The sequence below is a fragment of the Ascidiella aspersa genome, chromosome 2 (genome assembly GCF_963924565.1).
Source record: "Ascidiella aspersa chromosome 2, kaAscAspe10.2, whole genome shotgun sequence".
Classification (NCBI taxonomy): domain Eukaryota; kingdom Metazoa; phylum Chordata; class Ascidiacea; order Phlebobranchia; family Ascidiidae; genus Ascidiella; species Ascidiella aspersa.
Genome location: NC_139448.1, coordinates 29,269,937 through 29,290,044, shown reverse-complemented (window position 1 = coordinate 29,290,044; position 20,108 = coordinate 29,269,937). Strand labels below are relative to the sequence as shown.

The 20,108-nt window shown below is 39.4% G+C and overlaps 1 protein-coding gene across 1 annotated transcript in view; it reads right to left on the bottom strand.

Moving 5' to 3' along the window:
• Positions 1–2,193: 2,193 nt before the first annotated feature.
• Positions 2,194–20,108, bottom strand: part of LOC146164747 (helicase ARIP4-like) — a 39,844-nt gene continuing 21,929 nt past the window's right edge. The window contains exons 10-26 of the mRNA XM_083383031.1: positions 19,801–19,979; positions 18,607–18,755; positions 17,780–17,976; positions 16,389–16,563; positions 14,429–14,580; positions 13,681–13,834; positions 12,205–12,401; positions 11,197–11,325; positions 10,536–10,673; positions 9,600–9,667; positions 9,133–9,281; positions 8,319–8,467; positions 7,825–7,899; positions 7,320–7,416; positions 6,495–6,806; positions 5,604–5,662; positions 2,194–5,159 (exon numbers count right to left, since the gene is read on the bottom strand). Coding sequence (XP_083239157.1) covers positions 4,286–5,159; positions 5,604–5,662; positions 6,495–6,806; positions 7,320–7,416; positions 7,825–7,899; positions 8,319–8,467; positions 9,133–9,281; positions 9,600–9,667; positions 10,536–10,673; positions 11,197–11,325; positions 12,205–12,401; positions 13,681–13,834; positions 14,429–14,580; positions 16,389–16,563; positions 17,780–17,976; positions 18,607–18,755; positions 19,801–19,979 — 3,253 coding nt within the window. The 3' untranslated portion in view covers positions 2,194–4,285. The remainder of the gene's footprint in view (positions 5,160–5,603; positions 5,663–6,494; positions 6,807–7,319; positions 7,417–7,824; positions 7,900–8,318; positions 8,468–9,132; positions 9,282–9,599; positions 9,668–10,535; positions 10,674–11,196; positions 11,326–12,204; positions 12,402–13,680; positions 13,835–14,428; positions 14,581–16,388; positions 16,564–17,779; positions 17,977–18,606; positions 18,756–19,800; positions 19,980–20,108) is intronic.

The following is a 20,108-nucleotide window of genomic DNA, read 5'->3' as shown; positions in this document are numbered from 1 at the left end:
TTCATAGCCTTAAAATAAGCTTCCTGCTTTGCAATCTTGTAAAATCGCAGGGATCCTGTTTTATTTTGTTTGCAATTATTGGTTAAACCCTGGCGGCCAATGATCATTCCAAATACCATTGCGGTAACGCATACCGGTTTTGTACCAAAACGGCCGACTTGCTATACCAAAATAATTACACAAATCGAAAAACTACACTATAAATTGGAAAACTAGACTATAAATTACTAAATAACAACTTTAAGTTTTAGCGGCATTAAATTAAACAGTAAATCGATAAACTATACGCAATATTGAAGCTCTTCAAATATAGTGATATTCCAAAACGACACTAAGTCAAACAATCCAGCAGCACACAGCTACCCCTAGTTGTTATTCAGTAATTTATAGTTTAGTTTCCGTGTCGCTCACAGGTGCCACTCGAGAAAATCGTCGTCGAGTCCGCAGCAGCCAAGCAGCAAGACCGAAACACTAACGGCGACGGGCGTGGTTCACCGAGCTTCTCGTCTCCCAGCCAGCTCCGAGCATCACGACGGCTTTATACGAGTCACACCGATCGGTCAAAACGTGGCGCACTTCGGCCGGTATGGCAAGCAAGCGGCCGACGAGAAGACGCGCAGTACTGGACCTAAAGACAGCGTCGCCAGTCAGCAGGCCTGGAGCGCTGCTGGTAACTCGTCTCCGTCGACCAAGGCGGAAAGCTACGCGTCGACCATGGCCAAGTACAAGGTACAGAACGCAACCTACAGGACCGCAAGTCACGTGACCACCGACGGCGGGAGAAAGCTGCTCCACCGGAGGTCGCAAGAGATGCGAAACATTTTCCACGGCAAGGGGCAGCGCGCCGCTATTCCGACGCCGTCAGCGGCGCCCGCCGACGACCGCGACACCGCCTACAGAATCATGCTGAAACTGACGAATAAAACGTGAAATCCTCTTTGCCGTTGTTTTTGAAGTGCACGAAGGCCGCTTTTATTTGTGGTCTATTTTTTGCCCCGTGTTCGAGCTTATATTTTAAAGTGCTCCACAGTAATGTAATGTGCAATGAAGTCAAAGATGTTTAGTTTCTTGACCAAGTTTTTTGACCAAAGGAATTGACGTTCGTTTAGACCAGTGATTCCCAAACTGTGTGCCGCGGCACACCAGTGTGCCTCGAGAGATTGTCAAGTGTGCCGCGAAACTTTTTTAATTTCAGAAAATAGAGTAATTGTGTTACCAATATGCATACAAGTAAGTATTTTAGACTTAAATACGCATTATATTTCAAATTAATAATTTTGGGACATTTACATATAGTTTGTCGTGTAAGGGCGATTGTAAAATTACTCCTTTGTTGTACTTTAAAAGTGTCCTGATCAATAGTTAAGAATTGTTTAGTGTGCCGCGAGCCAAAAAAGTTTGGGACCCACTGGTTTAGACAAAATACTTGACCATTCTTTATTCTTTTTACAAGTGGCTCATTTTGCCTAACTTTGACGACGTATATGATAGTTCCCCTAGCTTATAGTTATAGGCCTACGTTTATTTTTTGAATTTACCTGCGCTTCACATGAATTGGACTCTGCTTTACTTAAGTATTCGCTGTAAACTGCTCGACTTGGACTGGAGTTCTTTTGTAAATGCGCGTCCAAGTTAACTCATTTTTAGCAATTACCCGCTGTTACAATCTTTTAATTTATTTTAGCCCATATGTACGATGCACGCGTTGTTGGAATCGTCCTAGGTGAAATAATGGAATTAATTATTCTACCAAGACTTAACTGAACAATACCCAAAAATATGATGTCGATAACATTCGTTAGGAGCCGATACCGTATGTCAAATAGTGCCATTGTCCGATAATTAGGTTGTTATCGGCGCCGACCCGACACTAAATTAACATAGAAATTTCAGCTTGTTATTTGTACCTTGAAAGGTAAATTTAATATAAAATAGTAGGGCGAAAAACTCGATGTACCTAAACTTTTTAACGCTCAAGCAAAAAATACCTTTAAACGTTGAGTGTTCGCTTCTATTACCTGGTCGACAATAATAATGGCGTCATTTGGTATTTCTTTTAGAAAATATCTGTTTAGGAACACCGAACTTATAATGTGTACTGGTATTCCAAATGATCGTCAGTATTTTGAAATGGTTTTGCGTAGACAGGCTTTCAAACTTGTTTTGATGCAATAAACCATTAAGTAGTACATGGCGACTGGTGTATTGGGCATAAAACGCACAATACTGCTAGAAATATTCATTATTAACAAAAGTACTAAGAACTGCACGGGGCAAAAAAAGCAAGAAAATGTGATAGTTCAGAACAATGCGAACTTAATTACGGGCAGGCTTGGTAGAAAATCAAGAAATATAAGGAATAGTAGAAATACAAACGACACATTTGCTAAATGGGTTTAATGTTATACATACACAAAGACAGGAAGAAAGTACAGGACAGAAAACTGAACTGAAAAAGGCGTCTTTCGGGGAATGTTATAAATAAAAAGGTTACCATTAGGAGAACGCAATGTGCCACACAAAGTGACGAGAATAAGCGGTTTAGAATTAAATAAATACATCAAAAGTACGACGAGAAAATAGTGATATATTGTGGCCTAATGAAAGCAGACTAATTTAAATATAATACGCGCGTGAAGGTCTCTGATTGTTGCGCACTCATCCCCCCAAAATACAAGATTTAAAATGTAGTTAAAAAATCGCAAAAGTGAATTTTGAATTTGCAACGGTAGAGCTTCCAACGTGTTTTCTAAGCAGACTAGGCGTTACACGGGAGTTCAATAAACAATGTGAACAGCCCTGAAGGTATTTTCGGTTGCACGGTTAAAGGTGACCAGTTACGTGATACACGTTAAGCACAGTAATCAGATTAAAAATGGCGACAAATAGCTTCAGTTTGTAGCGGTGGTTAAGGCTTCATATATAGTATCACCTTGTTAATGTTAAAAATATAGGATCGGCAGCATTAGTGTATTGTAAGTTAAGGTTTTATATTCCAATTTTTTACATGTTGTACTTTAATACTAGCCCGTTTACGTTCGTTAACCAGCAAAAATTAGGGCTGGATAAATAATAATTTTCGTCAGCTGTGGGCGCGTAAAGTAGAATAGGACTATCGAAGGTTGCGAGTGCGACGCAAATGCTTTACAGCCAAACAGGTCGCCATCATTTAAAAAAGGGAAAACTGCCGGCGCATATTGCACGAATTTCCTGGCGAAAATTTTTCGAAAATAATACAAAAAAATTTACAAAAATTTCGCTCTGATATCGGGGCAAGAGAGCAGAGCGCACGTCGATTGAAGAACGAATAAAAAAAAGACGTAAAAAATCAAGAACAAAAAACAACAACGATTATGATAAAAAAAAAAACTAACGCTACGTTGCGCTCGCGATTGGCGGAGATGTGAACTTTTCGTTGACGTGAAATATATTTTTTTAAATTGCAAAACGCTAACTGTCGCGATTGATTAACTATTCGAAATCTCTCTTTCGCGCGGCAATGGAATAGATACGTCATTACTCTGACGTAGCTGCGACGTCAGAATACGTCCTAGAGTAATCCTGAGCTTGCGCGATTAAGCCGGTTAAGGAAAATAATCGGTGAGAAAAATAGGAATGCACGTCCAAAACATGACTTACGCCCTTCAAAACGAGATTCTGCCAGGTAGAGAAAAAGGAAAGACAGAAAATCAAAACGAAATCTGGAGAGCAATTTAATAAAAGTAAAACTTAAATATTGTGGACTTAACGGGCACGGTCGTTTGCGAATGAAATTTATTGGAAAACGAGCATTTTTCCGCATTGAGATAAAAGAATAATAGCGACATCATCTATATTTGAACAGTGTTCGACAAAAGACGCGTCTTTTGAAAAAGAACATTTTCTAGTTTTTTTTAAATGAGAACTTTTCATCGATACACAGCCGGTAGTGATTCAATAACAGGAAGGGTTTGCAATAAACAAATAGTCGAATCGTTTTGTTAAGTCGCGGCTAGATAATCTTTCCAAGACGAAGTACTTTACAAAACGCGAGCTCCGCTGGCAGCGTATTCAATGATTCATGCAAAGTTTGATACAAAAATACAACTTAGATTGTGGCGAGCTTAAAAGAAGAAAAATAAACGCACGTATAATCGCAAGAGTTTCGCCCTTAAAGGCCACAAAACCACGGGGGTTTATCCTCACTCGTTTGCTACTTCAACCGCACGTTGCCTCGATAAACGGAGGGCATCGTAAAGTACAACTTTCAGTGCTCACACTTTGGTGAAAAGATATGGAAATCCGACTAAAAACTCGGATCAAAGTCGAGCGAAAAAGCCGCCGATTTTCGCGAAAGGTCTAGAAGTCCGTTTTCCTGGTCGTCAGAGATCGCGATCGCTTCGGACTGTGCGTCGTTCTGATTGGTCAATGGGGCGGCGGGACGCGATAACTGCAGTGGGAATCCGCCAATCCGGTCCAAGGAAGAGCTGAAGGTCCCGAAATCGAGCGGGTAACCGCCTCCGGGAAGATTTTGATTGGACGATGCCGAAGGAGTGGCGGGGGCGTGGTTGTTCTGAAGAGGGAAGCTGTTCGGCATGAATGGGGAATTTCCAGCTGCAAAGTAGTTGTTTTGTGTGAGGAAATCGTTCAAGTTTGCCAAAGGGCTGTCGGACAGTCGCCCGCCCAGGGAGTTGTACGTTTGCTGCTGGTTCTGTTGAGGCTGGTATGGGGTGCCGCTAAACGTCGGTTCGGTGAGGCTGTTCAGTGATGCGCGACGCTCGACGACGCCCGACGAAGTGACGTCAATCGGCGTTGAGCTGTCAATCAAACTGCTGTAAGGGTTAGATGCGGGAGCTGTACTGCTACTGGTGCTGTTACTATCGTCGTAATCGCCCAGCAACTTGGCCAGCATGGCGTTGTCGCTCACGTGATCGCCACTGGGCGTCTGATTGGCTGTCGACGCGCCCACGTGATCGCTGGTCGGCACGCGATTGGTCGAGGCGAGCGAGCCAGTGCTGAACATGGGCGGGCGGCCGTAGTGAGTTCCCAGCGAAGACGGAAACTGAGCAAAGTTGGGGTAGCCGAGCATACCGCCGACCCCCGCCGTTTTAGGGTAATTCCCGGGCTGCTGGGACGGGTCGGGCGAATCTCGGCGGCTTGCGAAGGGGTTCCGCAAGGCGCTGGTGGAAAAAAGAGGGACGGTTTAATATGCGAAGTGATCAAGCATGAAAAAAGACTTTTAAGGAAAATGTGCAGAATCATTTATGTTTAGCACATGACATGCTGTTCAATTCGGTAATTTTCAAACCTACATATTTCGCGTATTTCTTTAAAATGAGTATTCCAGCAGTGGTGGACCAGCTGATGTTTTTGCGTTAAACTGATTAGAAGAACTATTTACGTTGATCTCGCATCCTGTAGTCTACTGTGTATGTGTATAACCCGCAGTGAAGACCAATCTTAAATCACCCTTGTATAAAAAATATTATAACGGGAACGCGAGCGGGAAATTGTGTGACACGTAGCCAATGCTTAAACAAGCCAAATATCCCTGAAAATTATGTTCTTTAACTAAAACATAAATCAAAATGCTAACAAAGTAAATCTTTAGCCATCATTCTCACCTCATGTTTGGCTCGCTCTGATTTCGCCGGAAGCTTGATTCCGTAACTGATGACGTCATCTATAAATAAAAACATTAGGTTTGCTATAGGTCACTATATCAGTATTCGACAGAAGCAACGCAAAGAGTTAAAAAACATATTGGAATCGTTCATGTAAGTATTTTAAACAAAAAATGCAAGTAACTTAAACAAAAACAAATTGTCACAGTCTTCATGGCAAATTAGAATTATGACTGCATAGAGATTTAAGTTGTTTAGGAAAAAAGATATTTTCTACAAAATCGGTCGAGAACAACAGATTTTACGAAAAATTGTTTCATGGCGTTACGTTATGATGCAACTTGTGACGTCATAAAACAAAAATCCCGAGTACGCCCGTTGTCTGGTGGGGCGTGACATGTATTTAAAAAGAAAAGGGCGGCCTGGTTTAAAAGTTTGAGAAACACCGGAATAGACAAAGGTTGAGTTTGTTCTAGGTAAATGGAGGCCTCAGATTTGAATCAACCGGAATTTATTTAAACCATCCACTAAGCATAGAATATACTGGGTCAGTGGTTCTCAACCGGGGTGCCATATCTAATGCCCGGGGTGCCATATCTAATGCCTAGGGGTGCCGCGACATGTTTAGGAATCTTTAAGAATCTGATTTTTGCTCAACTTTCACAACTTTTTGTGTAAAATTAGAGTGAAATATATCCAACTAAAACTTCCCACGTTGTACAGAGTTGATGCGTGTTGTTCCAGTTTCGTGTATTGTGACATTCTATAGTGATTTACCTACGACAAAATCTTGTAGGGATGCCGCGATCTCTTTATTATTTTCAAGTGGTGCCGCAAGTCATAAAAGGTTGAGAACCACTCGAATAGGTAAAGGTCGCTTGTCCAACTTACTGCGGTTTGTGCGGAACGCTCGCGGGGTAAAGTTGGGGCTGGTGTAGGGACAGGGGTGGCCCCAAACCTGGCCACGTCGTTGGTCTTCAGCGCGAAAATCCGTCCGGTGCCGGTCCGGATGTAGGTGGCCTTGTTGCCGTGGATTACGAAGTACGTCTCGCCCAGTTTGATGCTTGATGGCAGCTGGGCGGTGGTGTTAATGCCGGGGGTGCGCTGAGGGGGCAGGGGGATTTCCTGGGACGCCACCACCTTCTGGACCGAGATGCCCGAGCGGCTGATGGTCATCGGACCGGCGGCGCCGGGCAGCGAGGCCTGAAAATTCAAAGGTTAGAACTTTATACCAAGGTATATGGCGTCTAAAAGTTATTTAACCTATTTTGGGTTGGGTAAGCTTTGTTACCCGCACGGGGTTGGATAGCTCGGCTTTCAAATTTAAAGGTTACAACTTTATACCAAGGGAAATGGGGTAGAAAAAGTTATCTGTGGGTTTTTGTTATTTCTAGAGGGGTGTTTTTGGAGTGGCTGTGGTTTTCAAGGACATGGGATTTTAAAAATTTAAACATATCCAAAGAAAAGAAAATTTGTTATTTTTCAAAGACCTAAATTTTGAATCATTTCGTGTGTTTTTAAAAAAGCTAAAAATTGGGTCACCTGGTATGTTTTGATATGATTCGAAAACAAAACAGCATTAAAGCCAAAGTCAACACAATAACTATTAGTTCAAAAAATTGGTAAAAAACAGCACTTTATAAACACGTAACTTAAGATGTACAATTGTAAATAATATAATAAATCCAAAGCTTATCAAAATACTTTGCGTACCGCTTGCAGTTGTTTGGGGTTGGGTGTGATCTGCATCGGGCGCACGTTCGCGATTGGTCGAATGCCGTCACGTGACAAGCTAGAAGGAAAGGCAGACGACCTGCGACGAACAAAAGTTCGGTTTAACCAACTAACATTTTTACACAATACAAGATTCAGTTTTCCTTTATATTTGAAGTCAATGGGTGACTGACTTCTGACTAACACAGGAATTCAAAAGTTTTCCGAATAAAATTGATAACTAAATTCCTTTGAATATGCTGTTGCTGCCAGGCGTTGTTTCAATGGTACAATAAAAATAATATGTTTAAAAAAGTATTTTCAAAGTATATGTTTGCATTTTTGGTAATATTGAAGAATTACACTTTAATCTTACGACCTTATAATTTATTTGTTCCAAGATTTAGGACAAATAACGTAACTTTATGCACATTTATTCTATAAAGTTGCTTTAATAACGATAAGATACGTGAATTACAATGAGGGGCGTAAAGCTGTAAACACTTACATAGAATTGGTGGAAGCTGACTTAGATAGCGACGCTGCATTGTTGGAACCGTAGAACCCGGCGTAGGATGGGCGACTGTTTAACAAACAAACGGACTGTTACACGTAACTATAGGAGTGTAAGCTGTACTTTATTAATTTGAAACGACACGTTTAAGCTGTTTGTGTGAAAATATATCTACAGCAAGTGTGCCAAACATCACAGCTATACGAATTCATAAACTTTTCAATTAAAATCGTGAATAAATTTAAATATGCAAAGAATAAATCCCGTGGCATTAAAAATATCAGTCGACTGATGACATCAGGTTTGACGTCACGACTTCAAAACTACACGACCGAATTATAAAATACTAAAGGTAAACTAGGTTTAAAAAAGTAACAAAGCATCGGTTCGTTAACCTCAAAACACGAGTTAAACTATTTGGACGCAGTCGCTTTAAAGAAAATGATGTTCGTTTTTTTATGAATGGACGCGCGAAGGGTTTTCCCCACCTGTAGTTGTAGGTGGACGAGGCCAGTTTGTCGCGCTCGTATCCCTTCTGTGCAATGCGCATCTCGGCCTTGGTGAGGCGCTGGTCTTTGCAGTCCAGAAGCAGTGACTCGTGGCAAAAGGGCTTCTGCGTCATCCAGTGACCGCTCATCTGGAAATACAATATTTGTGTTAAAAAAAAAATTAAAATTTCTATCGAGTTTTGCGGGAATTTCGGGAATTTTCATGTGATATTTTGGGTCCGAGTTGTTTCGTATAGCATTTTTATGCGTATATGAAATACGTAACACATGTTGTTAATTTGAATGCTAAAATTAAGAGTATAAAGCTGAAATTTGTAAACCCAAAAATAATATCTTTCATTCTGAGGTTATTCGGCGGTTTTCAAATATCCCGAGAGATTTTAAATGAAATCCCTCATAGGTGTATTCCAAATAGGCGCGTAAGAAAGCAAGCGAAACTTGCAATGCAAAGTATTAATTAAAAAGTGGAACAAACAATTAGAATTAATACTATTTGGTCGGAACGACTTGTAGGTTAATTTCACACCCTGAAAATAATATTCTTATACCAACTTAATGGTATATTCAATGTAATTTTAGTTCAAATTCTAGTTGAAATTTTGGTTTTCAAGAACACGGTTTTAATTCTTATCTAATTTGAGAAAACTAAAATCCTCTAATTTTAATTCCAGTCTAATTTAAAAAAAATCCAAATTAATTCCGTAGTCTAAGTCAGCTTCGACGGATAACGTATGGCAATCGTATAAAACGTTACGAAAAATACCGCTCAAAAAGCAAGGACAACTGCACGTACCCGGCATGTTTCGACAAGCACGGGGTCGTTGTAGGGCAGCTCAGCGTCAAACACAACCCTAGGCAGCTCGACTTCGCTGTACTCGAGTAGCTTCATCACGTCCTGACGAGTGAAAACTGCAGTCGGGTTGAGCTTGTCCACCACGCGGTCTACAGAATGAGACAAGGGACGTTAGATAAAAAAAAGAGGTTTTCGAACAAGGACTTTTGCTTTCCCGACGTATTTTGATAGTTCGACTTTTGCAGAGCGGAGGTTTTTGTTTTTTCGCAGATGTTTTCTATCTTACCAAGGTAACGTCATGGGGATCGTGCTCTATTAAAATCACAGTAAACTTAATAATTTAATTAGAAACTTTCGATGTTGACATTTCGATTTTTTTCTATTCGATTTTTGAACGTCCTTTTCAGGGAACCGTAATCGGGATTACTTGATATTAATAAAAAAATACAGAAAGCACAAGGCCTCACCTGACATTCCCTGCTTAGAAACCTGACGTTCGTAGATCTTCTTCTCCATTGATTGGTCGCACACCAACCTGCGTCAAACAGAAATCGTAAAAACACACGATTTAATATATTACAAGTGTTTGTTTTATTGTAAGGGTCTCACGCAAATCAACGGCAAAATATCTCTTTGCATGATCCGCAAAAAGTCCAGTGTTTCTCAAACTTTTTGGCTTGCGGCACACTAAGCAGATCAAACAAAGTTTATGGAACACTTTCTACAAAACAATAGTACCTAAGCTTGATAAATGCCTTTAATGCAAGGCAAGTCAATGTGTAAATATTATAACATTATCAGTTTTCAAGAATAGTGTGTAATAAAGTCTTGCATGCTTGCCTGCATACCTTTCAGTAATATGGATAGTTTATTTTACTAAATTAAAAAAGTTCGCGGCACACTGGTGCGCCTCACTACACAGCTTGAGAATCACTGTTTAAGACCATAACGAAATGTTTGCCCTGTGTTATAGGAGTGTTTTGTTCACCGATATGGCTTACAAAATTGCTGGCAGGGTTTGGCTTTCGAAGTTATACAGAACATCGTGCTGTTCCGGGTGAAATGCATGTTTTTAAAACGGATTTGAGCGCGTGGCATTATTTTATATCATTTTTTTATATATTTTTTTATATAAGTGGCACTGGCACTTTGTTGAGTACCACTTGAAAAAAATTGTTTGACTAAACAGATAAGTCGGTCATTTTGTCCGACGGTACATATCGTACAGAAAATTGCACAACGTTGCATTTCATGATTGGTCAGGCCTATATATCACAGCGATTGTAAACGCAACTTGGCCAAGCAACGTGGCACGTCCAATTGCCTGCTGGGGCATAATTCAAAATTTTCTGCTGAAACAAGTTGAACCCTAGACATTCAGTCTAGATTAGATCTATGCGTACCTGTAGATGCTGCAGTTCTTCTGCTGTCCGTAGCGGTAGACGCGACAGACTGCCTGTGCATCGTGGCATGGATTCCAGGAAGCGTCGAACACCACCACGCGGTTGGCTCCTATCAGGTTTATGCCGAGGCAGCCGGCTCTAAAAAAATAAAGATTAAAGTCGATTGAATTGTACTGGCCTAGGAAGTTTTTATTTGTACGCTAATCGCTATGGTGCAGAACAAAATTGCAACTGGCTTGCTTGATGTCCGAACTTGTGTAGAAAGCGCCGATTTTTTATAATTCGAGTAAATATTTTTTGTTTACAGAGAAAACAAGCTGCCTTAAGGTTTGCAAAGTCTGTCTCAACAAAACACTGAGAAAATCCAAATATCGAAACAAAAAGCAATACAGAAATTAGAAAATATAGTTCTTGTGGGATTACAGTTTCCAATTTCACCATTTGTTATTCTTTCACATTTATGCTTTGATCTATTATAAGAAAAGCGTATTAAGTTAAACTTGAACAGACCTTGACTTAAAAATCAATAAACCCCCACAAAAATCAAGTTGTGTGAACCTAATTAGAGGCTATCTGTGAGTAAATTAAAAAGCGCCACCAACCCGCTGTAAGGATCGGTTATTGATTTTGAAAAAAAATACATTTAAGCTCAATGGCGCACCTGGTGGATAGGAGGAAGAGCCATAAGTCATTATTGTCCTCAGCGTTGAACTGGTTGATCATCCGCTCTCGGTCGGCCGAGTGCGTGTTGCCGTCCAGGCGGAAGTAGGACTGGTTCTTCGCCCATTTTCTGGTAAACGGTTACGTAGAAAATTTAGATAAACAAAAAACAACTGCTTTCCTTCTCTTCAGAAAAGGAATTCTGCTAAACTATGTAATTTTTGGACTATATCCTACACTCTGAAACAATATGTTAATCAAGGTTACCACACAGTTTTATGAGAAAAATATTTAAAGACATTCAAGACTTCCCAAAGAGAATTTATAGCCTTTTAAAGACCTAAAATTTGATAGTTTTTATTTTTTTAATTTTATTCGTGAAGAAAACAGTATAAATTCCATGGTCAACACAATGAAAAAAAAAAATTTATAACTGGCCTTGCCTAACACATAACCTAAAGGTACACATAAAATAAATCCAAAGACTGTTTGGAAGCTTTTGGAAAAAGTAGGGTTTTCAAAGATTTTTCAATACACAAATCAATTCAAAAAACATTAAAAAATGTTAATAACATAGACTTTGTGTCAATCCTGTTAATATTTTGAAGCAATGAGTTGATATATTAAAACAAAACCATTTTCGCTAGACGCCAGCAATGCACTACTGTATCAGAATCAGAACAACGTATATATTTTTAGTTTTGCTACTTATTCTGCCTAAAATAATTTCGTGTTTTACGATGATTTTTGTTCAACATTTTTTGTTTAAATTCAATAGTTAGGTATAATATACATTGACTTGTAATGTAGCTTTATAATAAATGTCAAGCAGCCTTTTTTACAATATCTTGATTGGCTCGACTTTTTGACTTTGACATTTATTACCAAGCTAAACTCCATGTGAGTTCACTGATCTGCCTCGACAATCATTTCCCCCCATTTTTTCCCTTAATCCTTTTACCAGTGTTCTCGCCTTTTAGAGCACAATTAAACAGTCATACGTCTATACCTGGGCGGATGGTCGGGCCTTGGCACGTAATACTGCTGGAGGAACTGTTCAATGAGGCTGAGGGTACAGAGCGACTGGCTGAAGACCAGGATCTTGTCTCCGCACTCCACAGAGGCTCGGATCACCTGCATCAGGATCACCATCTTGCCGGAGAGCTCCACGAATCCGGGAGTGTAGCCGGCAAGGAGATCCTTGGCCTGGGCGAACGGGCTAGATTCAGTTGGGCTTAAAACGACAATTTTTCGTCAATTTTTTAGGGGTTGCTTGCGTTTCGGAAAATTGTAAATGAGGTATGGACTGGGCCAGTGTTTTTTAACCTTTTTTTGAGCCAAGTAACACTTTATTTTTTGCGGCACACCAAACGAAAGTTTTTTAAATATTTTTTAATATTTATTCACTTTCAATTTTTCCAAATGCGTTATCTGCACTTGTTTGGATGAGCACAAAACTAATATTCGGACTGTAATGTAATTATGCAGCGACATGACCACGCAATTTAAATCTCATTATTACGCAACGAGTTGTATTATTACATAACAATAAATTAAGCAAATCACAATAAAAAAATCAAGCTGATATTAAAAAACTAAAAACTACTTATATCTATTGTGATATATTAGTGATTTTGGTCCTTGGCCTGCGCGAATAGGCGATGGTCAGTTTAGGTTAAAAAACAAGTTCTGTCCAACTATCCTGGTGATTGTAAACAAGTATGGGCTAGGCCAGTGGTCTCCAAACTTTTTATTAACCATAAAAAAATCAGCAGTTACATGCGAACCCAGTTTGTTTTCTGATAAGTACTACTTTGATTAAATAACCCGAGCGATTGATACTTGGCCTGCGCAAACGAACGAGGGTCAGTTTGGGTAACAGTTGTTTGTCAAAGCTTTTGCAGAGTTGGTTGAGTTTTTCGGTGGTTACACGAGGTATGGACCAGGCTAGACAGAATTGTGTATAAAATGCCACATAAAAAAAACTAGTCAGGAAAAAGAGAGAATCAATCTCAACAAGATTGATATATTTAGCTTAAAATCTACATACTAGGGTAAAGCAGTACAAAACTACAAAAAAAAACTACACAAAAATATGTTTTTGCCTCTGTCAACTTTGTCATACCTCTTGCGCCTTTATTTAGTTCTTACTATGACCTGATAATATAATGTGGGGCGACATCACGTCAATAGGAAACTACAGCTTGTCTGTCAACAGTGACAGCTGATTTGTATTAAATCTCTTCACGCATGATAGAATCACGTTTGGCAAACCATTTTAGTCTGGTTCTAAGTCTGCAAGTGTGCCTAATATAAAATTTAATATAATGCTTCACAAGAAAATAAACAAGAATGGCTTGTGAATATAAAAAAATGGTAACGGTATTTGTTTTCAGGCGATGGGAAGAAAAAAATGGAATCAAATCTATTTTCCAGCAAAAAAAAATTGTGAAATTATTTAAAACGTTTATTGAAAAAGTTTTACCCATTCGTAGCTGATTCCTTTCTCCTTGTCGTCGGGGAATGTTGGCAGAGAAGGGGCGACGGGGGTCCCAGTTGGGGTTCCGGTAGGGGTCCCTACTGGGGTTCCGACAGGGGTAATGCTTGGGGTTGTGATCGCGACCGGCTTGTCCGTGGGCCTATAATAGGGAAATTTTACTATCAGGATTTTTGATGGAATATCTGAAAAGTTTTATTAAACAATTATGCAACGTTTAAAAAAAAAAAAACACGAAAAAAGACAACAAATTTCGGACAACAAAATATTATACAAATCAAAAAACAGCTCCTCTGGTAATTGTAATTAATAAAAAATGTTATTACATTTACCAGAGGACTTGTTTTTTGATTTGTAATACTATGCCTGATAGCAACAGTTTATATAACAAAAAAACATTTTTTAAAAATGCTAATAGGACAATAAATTTTGAACAATAAGATAATGTGTTTCTTTTTAGTCACGTTGAGCCATCAATAGTACAGATAATGAAATTATCGGATACAAATGAGGTTATAAATCGAAAAAGCTTTAAATCGCCTTCTTTGAACCATTACCATATGCCCATTTGGAGCCCCAATATGACAAAGGCCTTCTTTAGCTAAATACCCTACTCGCAAAAAGACACAATTTTGATGTAAAGTTTTTTTCAACGCAATGTACGAACGTTAAGGACCGTTTCTTATCTATTAAAAAGCATTATATTTCGTTGAAAACTATCCGCCCCAGCACGTACCTGGCCGGCGACGACTTGGCGCTTCCGGTGCCGCCACCGTTGGCGCTGTTCTGCGACGCGCTGATTGGATCCGGGATGTCAAGGTCGTCGTCTTCTTGTTTGTCGGTCTTCTCGCACACGACGCGATGCAATACGTCCGGGTGGTTCCAGATCTAAACAAAAAGGCGGTAAATTGAAGGCATACATTAAGACCTACACGGCTACAACATTGAGAGCCGAAAAATCTATAGTACCACACCATTAGGGCTAACGACATTATAAAAAAGCCAAAATTCGCAGTATTATTCACAAAAAAATAAGATTTAAATTTAAAATAACGCCTGAAACTGGAGGAGAGGGTATAGGACCGAGTTTTGGTGTCGACGTTTGGGCGTCCTAGTTTGACCGGCGCACTAAAGACCCTGTTGGGGTTAGTGGGGGTAGTACGGAACTGCGGGTTAGAATTTCGGTTGGGGTTAAAATTATTAGAAGACTTAGGTTAAAGGTTGTATAATGTATAGGCCTGATTCTGGCCATTTAGGTCTTATTTCCGACGGACGATTTATTCCGATTTAGACGGTTTTACGACTATTAGGTATTAGTCCTATTTTGGTCGAACTCCGAAGTGTGTTTTTATTCAACGTTTTTGGTATCCGATCAGCACCGATACCAGCCTAGTATTGGACGAGTACCGATACTACCATTTGGCATCGGGTATCGGCTCCGATTTGATATTTTTGGACATCCCTGGTCGTAACATATTTTATATTTATTATACTGTATATATAAATTGTATATAGCTGGAACATATATGTATCGATATTGGAATTGCATTAGGAAAGATAATGTGGAAGGCAAGGCAACAGACAAAAACGTATGCTCGACAATCGACAACCAACACCAAACATAGAGTCTTTATAGAACGCAAATACTCGCACGCTTGGTGTGACATGGTGTCGATCCGAACTCGACATTTTGTTATTTGCCGAAGCTCTTTATCACCTTCCTTTATCCCCCATCTTTAAACGAGCTGAATAATTGTAGAGCGATAAGTATAGGCAATAGCCAGCTAAACACTAAGCACGTTCCTATTTATGAGTTTTATGGCGACGGTGTGTCGTAAAAGCCAACAACAGAACCTTGTCCTGGTCTGTTGGAACGGTTCAGTAGTCCGTATCCCGCGCCCGTAGGCCGTAGCGCAAATATCAATTGGCGCGCGAAGCGTTAACAATACAAACCGTGCCAAATTGAAATTTCAACAAGGGCGTGGTGCTACATTGGCTCACCGCAAGCTGTTTGCCGACTGAAATCGCTCGGCTCCCAAGGTAGGTAAGCAGAGGAACATTTAAGCGAAAGGCAGTTTAACCCCAAAATGACGTTAAATGTGATGAAGGTGTAGCGGTATGAACAAAAACAGCTTTTAAAAGTAATGCAAATAAGTGACTTAATAATAAATTTTAAAGCCAAAAAGGTTGAGTAAATCGGGATCATCTTGATTAAGCTGTTTAGATACCTGCCTGTATCATCATCAGTTAATGTGACTGAAACGCTTCCAAGTCAAACATGAAAAAGGTGGAACACAATTCACCATTTTGGCTTTAAAATTCATTATTAAGCTACATTAAAGATCTGTTCATAGGGTACCTAAATGCTTTAGAGCACACAAACAATTCACAAACTAGATTAGAATTACTGGCATTTTGCTCAAATTCATTAAATTAGAAAACTAGAATTATCTAGGGTACACTATGCAGTATGCACGGATCTGTAATGTAGCTTGATAATAAATTGCAAAGAGTAAGATCGACATCACCTTGATTTATTAAGACGTTTCGATACGAAGATGATACTAACTAAAGATGATACAAGTTTGTATCGAAACGTCTTAACAAATCAAGATGATGTCGATCTACTCAACCTTTTTGGCTTTGCAATTTAATATCAAGCCAGAATTATCTAGATGCCAAGTCTGGTCACTTACCTTGCAGCAGATGGAGAAGGCGCGGATGGGATTGACGGTGCTTCCCCAGCTGCCCGATCCCCCCTCCATGGTGCGCATGAAGTGGTTGTAGAGCTTCTTCTGCCACTCCGACATCCGGATCATGATGACGTGCTCCTCCTTGAGCGGGAGCGTGTTGCGGAGGACGGAGTGGGACCTAAGTGAAGAAAGAGGATGATGGCATTAAGTCAGTGATTCTCAACCTTTTATGGCTTACCGGCACCCCTTAAAAATAACAAATATATTTTTGGCACCCCAACTGGGATTTTCGTTGGGTAGTTTACTGAAGTTTCACTATAAATGGAACTGGAACAACACAGTCAACCTTAAACATGTTGGAAAATGTCATTCGATATAATGGTCTCTAATCATACACAAACAGTTGTATCAACAAGCTTACTAATTAAGCAAAAATCAGATTCCTAAATATTTTCAAAAAACCTATCGGCACCCTTGAGCATTAGAAATTGCAAAGCGGCACCCCGGTTGAAAACCACTGCAGTAATTAGTTAGTAGTAGTTTTAGTTATTTTAGTTGTAGGCATGCTACCCAAATAAAACCCAGGAGTCCTTAGGATAAAAGGCAGGATACTGATCGAACTTAGCAGAAAACATCCACGGAAAGCCAGTTATTCAAATAGAATCGAATGCAATACGTTATTGGTGGGCTTACTTTGTGTGCCGTTTTGTTGCGTTAATGCTCTTCCGAATGGCGTATATTGATATTTAATAGCGGCAGTGCTGCAATTACTAACTTGACTAAATTTAAGTGACTTCACTTGATTTAAATCTTTTGGGTAAAATGACTTTAGCGAGATTTAGTCGTTTAAGAACTGACGTGATTTGAACGTAATCGCAATTTAGCACCTACTTGACTATACGCTTTGCTTTTTAATTTGACAATTTAATTTATTGAGAATTATTAGAAGTGGCTATGGGATTTGTGTGTGCTCATAATAAAATCGGTTACATAAAAAGCAAGGTTGAATCTTTTATTTTTAGTATTCTTCCGAAAAAAAGCATATTAGTTTTAGTTTTAGGTTTTAGTTTAACGTAGCAAGAATATCAAAAAACAAGTAGGTGGTATTTTGAACGTTTCGGAAGCTCTATATAGATTTTCAACCAAAAATAATGACTAAAGAGAAACAAATAAAATATATTCCAAACGTTCAAAATGCTACCTACTTCCATATTGGCTTTGATGTGCTTACAACAACGGAATATTGTTCATATTTTTTAAAAAAAAACGGCTATGGATTTTTTAGTGTTACAATATAATTTTCTACAGAAATCTATCATTGAAATTGGCGCAGCTATCCCTACTCATAAAATCTGAGCGATGCGCGGGTACATTACATTAAAAATCACCCTCACCTGCGCTGCACGAATCCCTTAAGCAGGCTGTGTAGGACGTGCGAGCGAAAGCGCATGAGCCGTATATCGTCGGTAGTGCTGTTCTTGCACTGGCCGTTCAGGATGGGTCGCTCGAACATGTTGGAAAACTCGTTCTTAGTTCCGAGAAAGTTGGGCCGTACGAAGTCCACCATGCACCAGTACTCCATCAGGTTATTCTGCGAGTCAGTATTGTTGTTGAGTTTAAAAATTGCCAATAGAGGTTTTATTAGGGTTTGGTATAGTTTGGAAACCATTTAGGTAGTAATATTTGGGTAAAATTTCCTCACCAAAAAAATCATTTTTATCAAGTCGAAGTTTGTTCGAAACGGTGTTCTGCGTGTCAGTATCGTTTTAAAGTTTAAAATTTTGGGGGGGGTTAACTGCGATTCAGACCGTTGTTCTGCATGACAGTATCACTTTAAGCTAAATTTTTGGGGTTTACTGTACTCTGACGCAGTTAAAAAAAACGCAGGAAAACAATCGAGACAGTAATACTTGGGTAAGATTTCACAACGAAAAAAAAAATCATTTTTATTCAAATTGAAGTAGGTTCGTAGTGCAGTATAATCGCATTTTTATCTTCATCATATTTTACTTGTTTTTAGTTTTTGCAAGTTTTTGTCAAAAAAAAATAAATTTTATGCAAACAAGCCCGGCTTGCGGCGAGGTTTTCACCCAAAAGTCGCTATTCCGCGTAATAAAAGTTATAAACGCATTCTGGCGACGAATTTAAACAAAGTAACAAACTTTGTCGAAAAATCCCCATTCTTAAAAAAGGCGCGACTGAAAAAGAAACGCAGGCCAACCTGTAATGGATAACCGGTAAGCACAAGCCGCCGTTTAGTACGAACGCTCTTGAGGACTTTCGATATGTTGGCGTGGCTGTTCTTGATGCGGTGACCCTCATCGCAGATGATCAAGTCAGGGCCGGGTTTAAGCAGACTGCCTTGCATGCCTGAAGAATCACAAAGCGAGATTGGTTAGAAAGCTATAGGACAGTGGTTCTTAACCGTTCTCTGGCGGCACCCTTTTTAAATTACTAACCAATTCCCGCAACCCTTCTAGAATTGCCTAAATAACAAAACCATTTTTATACAACTAACTGACAAAATAGTAACACGTTACCAGAATTATAAGTTAGTTTTACATTTAACTGAGCAAAGAAATAAAGTACAGTAACACATTTTCTGTGTCTGATTCAGCATCCCCGCAACCCCTTAAAACAGTGTTCGCACCCCTTGTTAAGATCCCTGTTCCAGGGCTAAGGTTTCTTTGGAGCGTTTCCGCAGCACGTTGTATAGTTCGGGCTCATGAAAGGCCTTTACAGAGCGAAACAGTAAATTATTTTTTTAGATTACGGAATTTTTAATGCTGTTTGCATCACTCATCCCAATATGACTGTATAGGATCATTTTGTCCTTAATTGACAATTGAAGATCTCAATAACAAAATAGTTTTTCAACTGTATGTTTAAATATTGATCAGAATTTGTAAAAACAAGAGTTTATTATGCGATTATGTGAACAATTATGTAAATAAGGTAGGTTCCCAATCCTAACTATCACTTAAAACACCATTAAAAAGACTGGCTTTTCAGAGCATTTCTGTGGTCCCCGTTGGAAATTGCACAACCAGTCAAACTGTGTTGTACATTTCATAAGAAGACCTAGTAAGCAATCTGCTGATTTTATAAACCAAAAATGTTGTGAAATTAAAATGGGGTATAATTTTACTTAAAAACATGCTATTGGAACCTCTGGTGGGGGTGTCGCAACAGGATAAAATGTTAAGGACTCTCAGAATTATTTAGCAATAAACAACAGTAAGAGTATTACAAAACACAAAAACGATTTAGTAAATATACATAAAAAGAGAACGGCTTTGCACAACATGTTTTCCCCATTTTCAAACAATTAAGTAATTACAGAGTCCCAATGTAACTAGCTGACCAAAAACCTTTCCAGCAACGCCGCTAGATCAGTGTTATATGTGCAACGCACCGTTTTGCAAGTTGGAGATGTGTCCCAGATGGTCGATGTCGATTGGATCTTCTGGCTTCCGACGAGCAGGTCTCCGGCTCCGAGTCTTCCGACCCTTCTTGCTCGCTAGGAGGCGGTACATCTCGTAGCCTACCAACAGCACGCCGCCCTCCTCGTACCATTGCGTCACTACCTTGGACCTGAAAGACAAGATTAAATGCATACGATTTTTAACAAAGAGTGGGTCTGCAAAAGTCGGCTAAAAATGAGACGTTTTGGGTAGCACTTCTTTAACATTTTATAGCAGATGTATTTGAGGGAAAATGAAA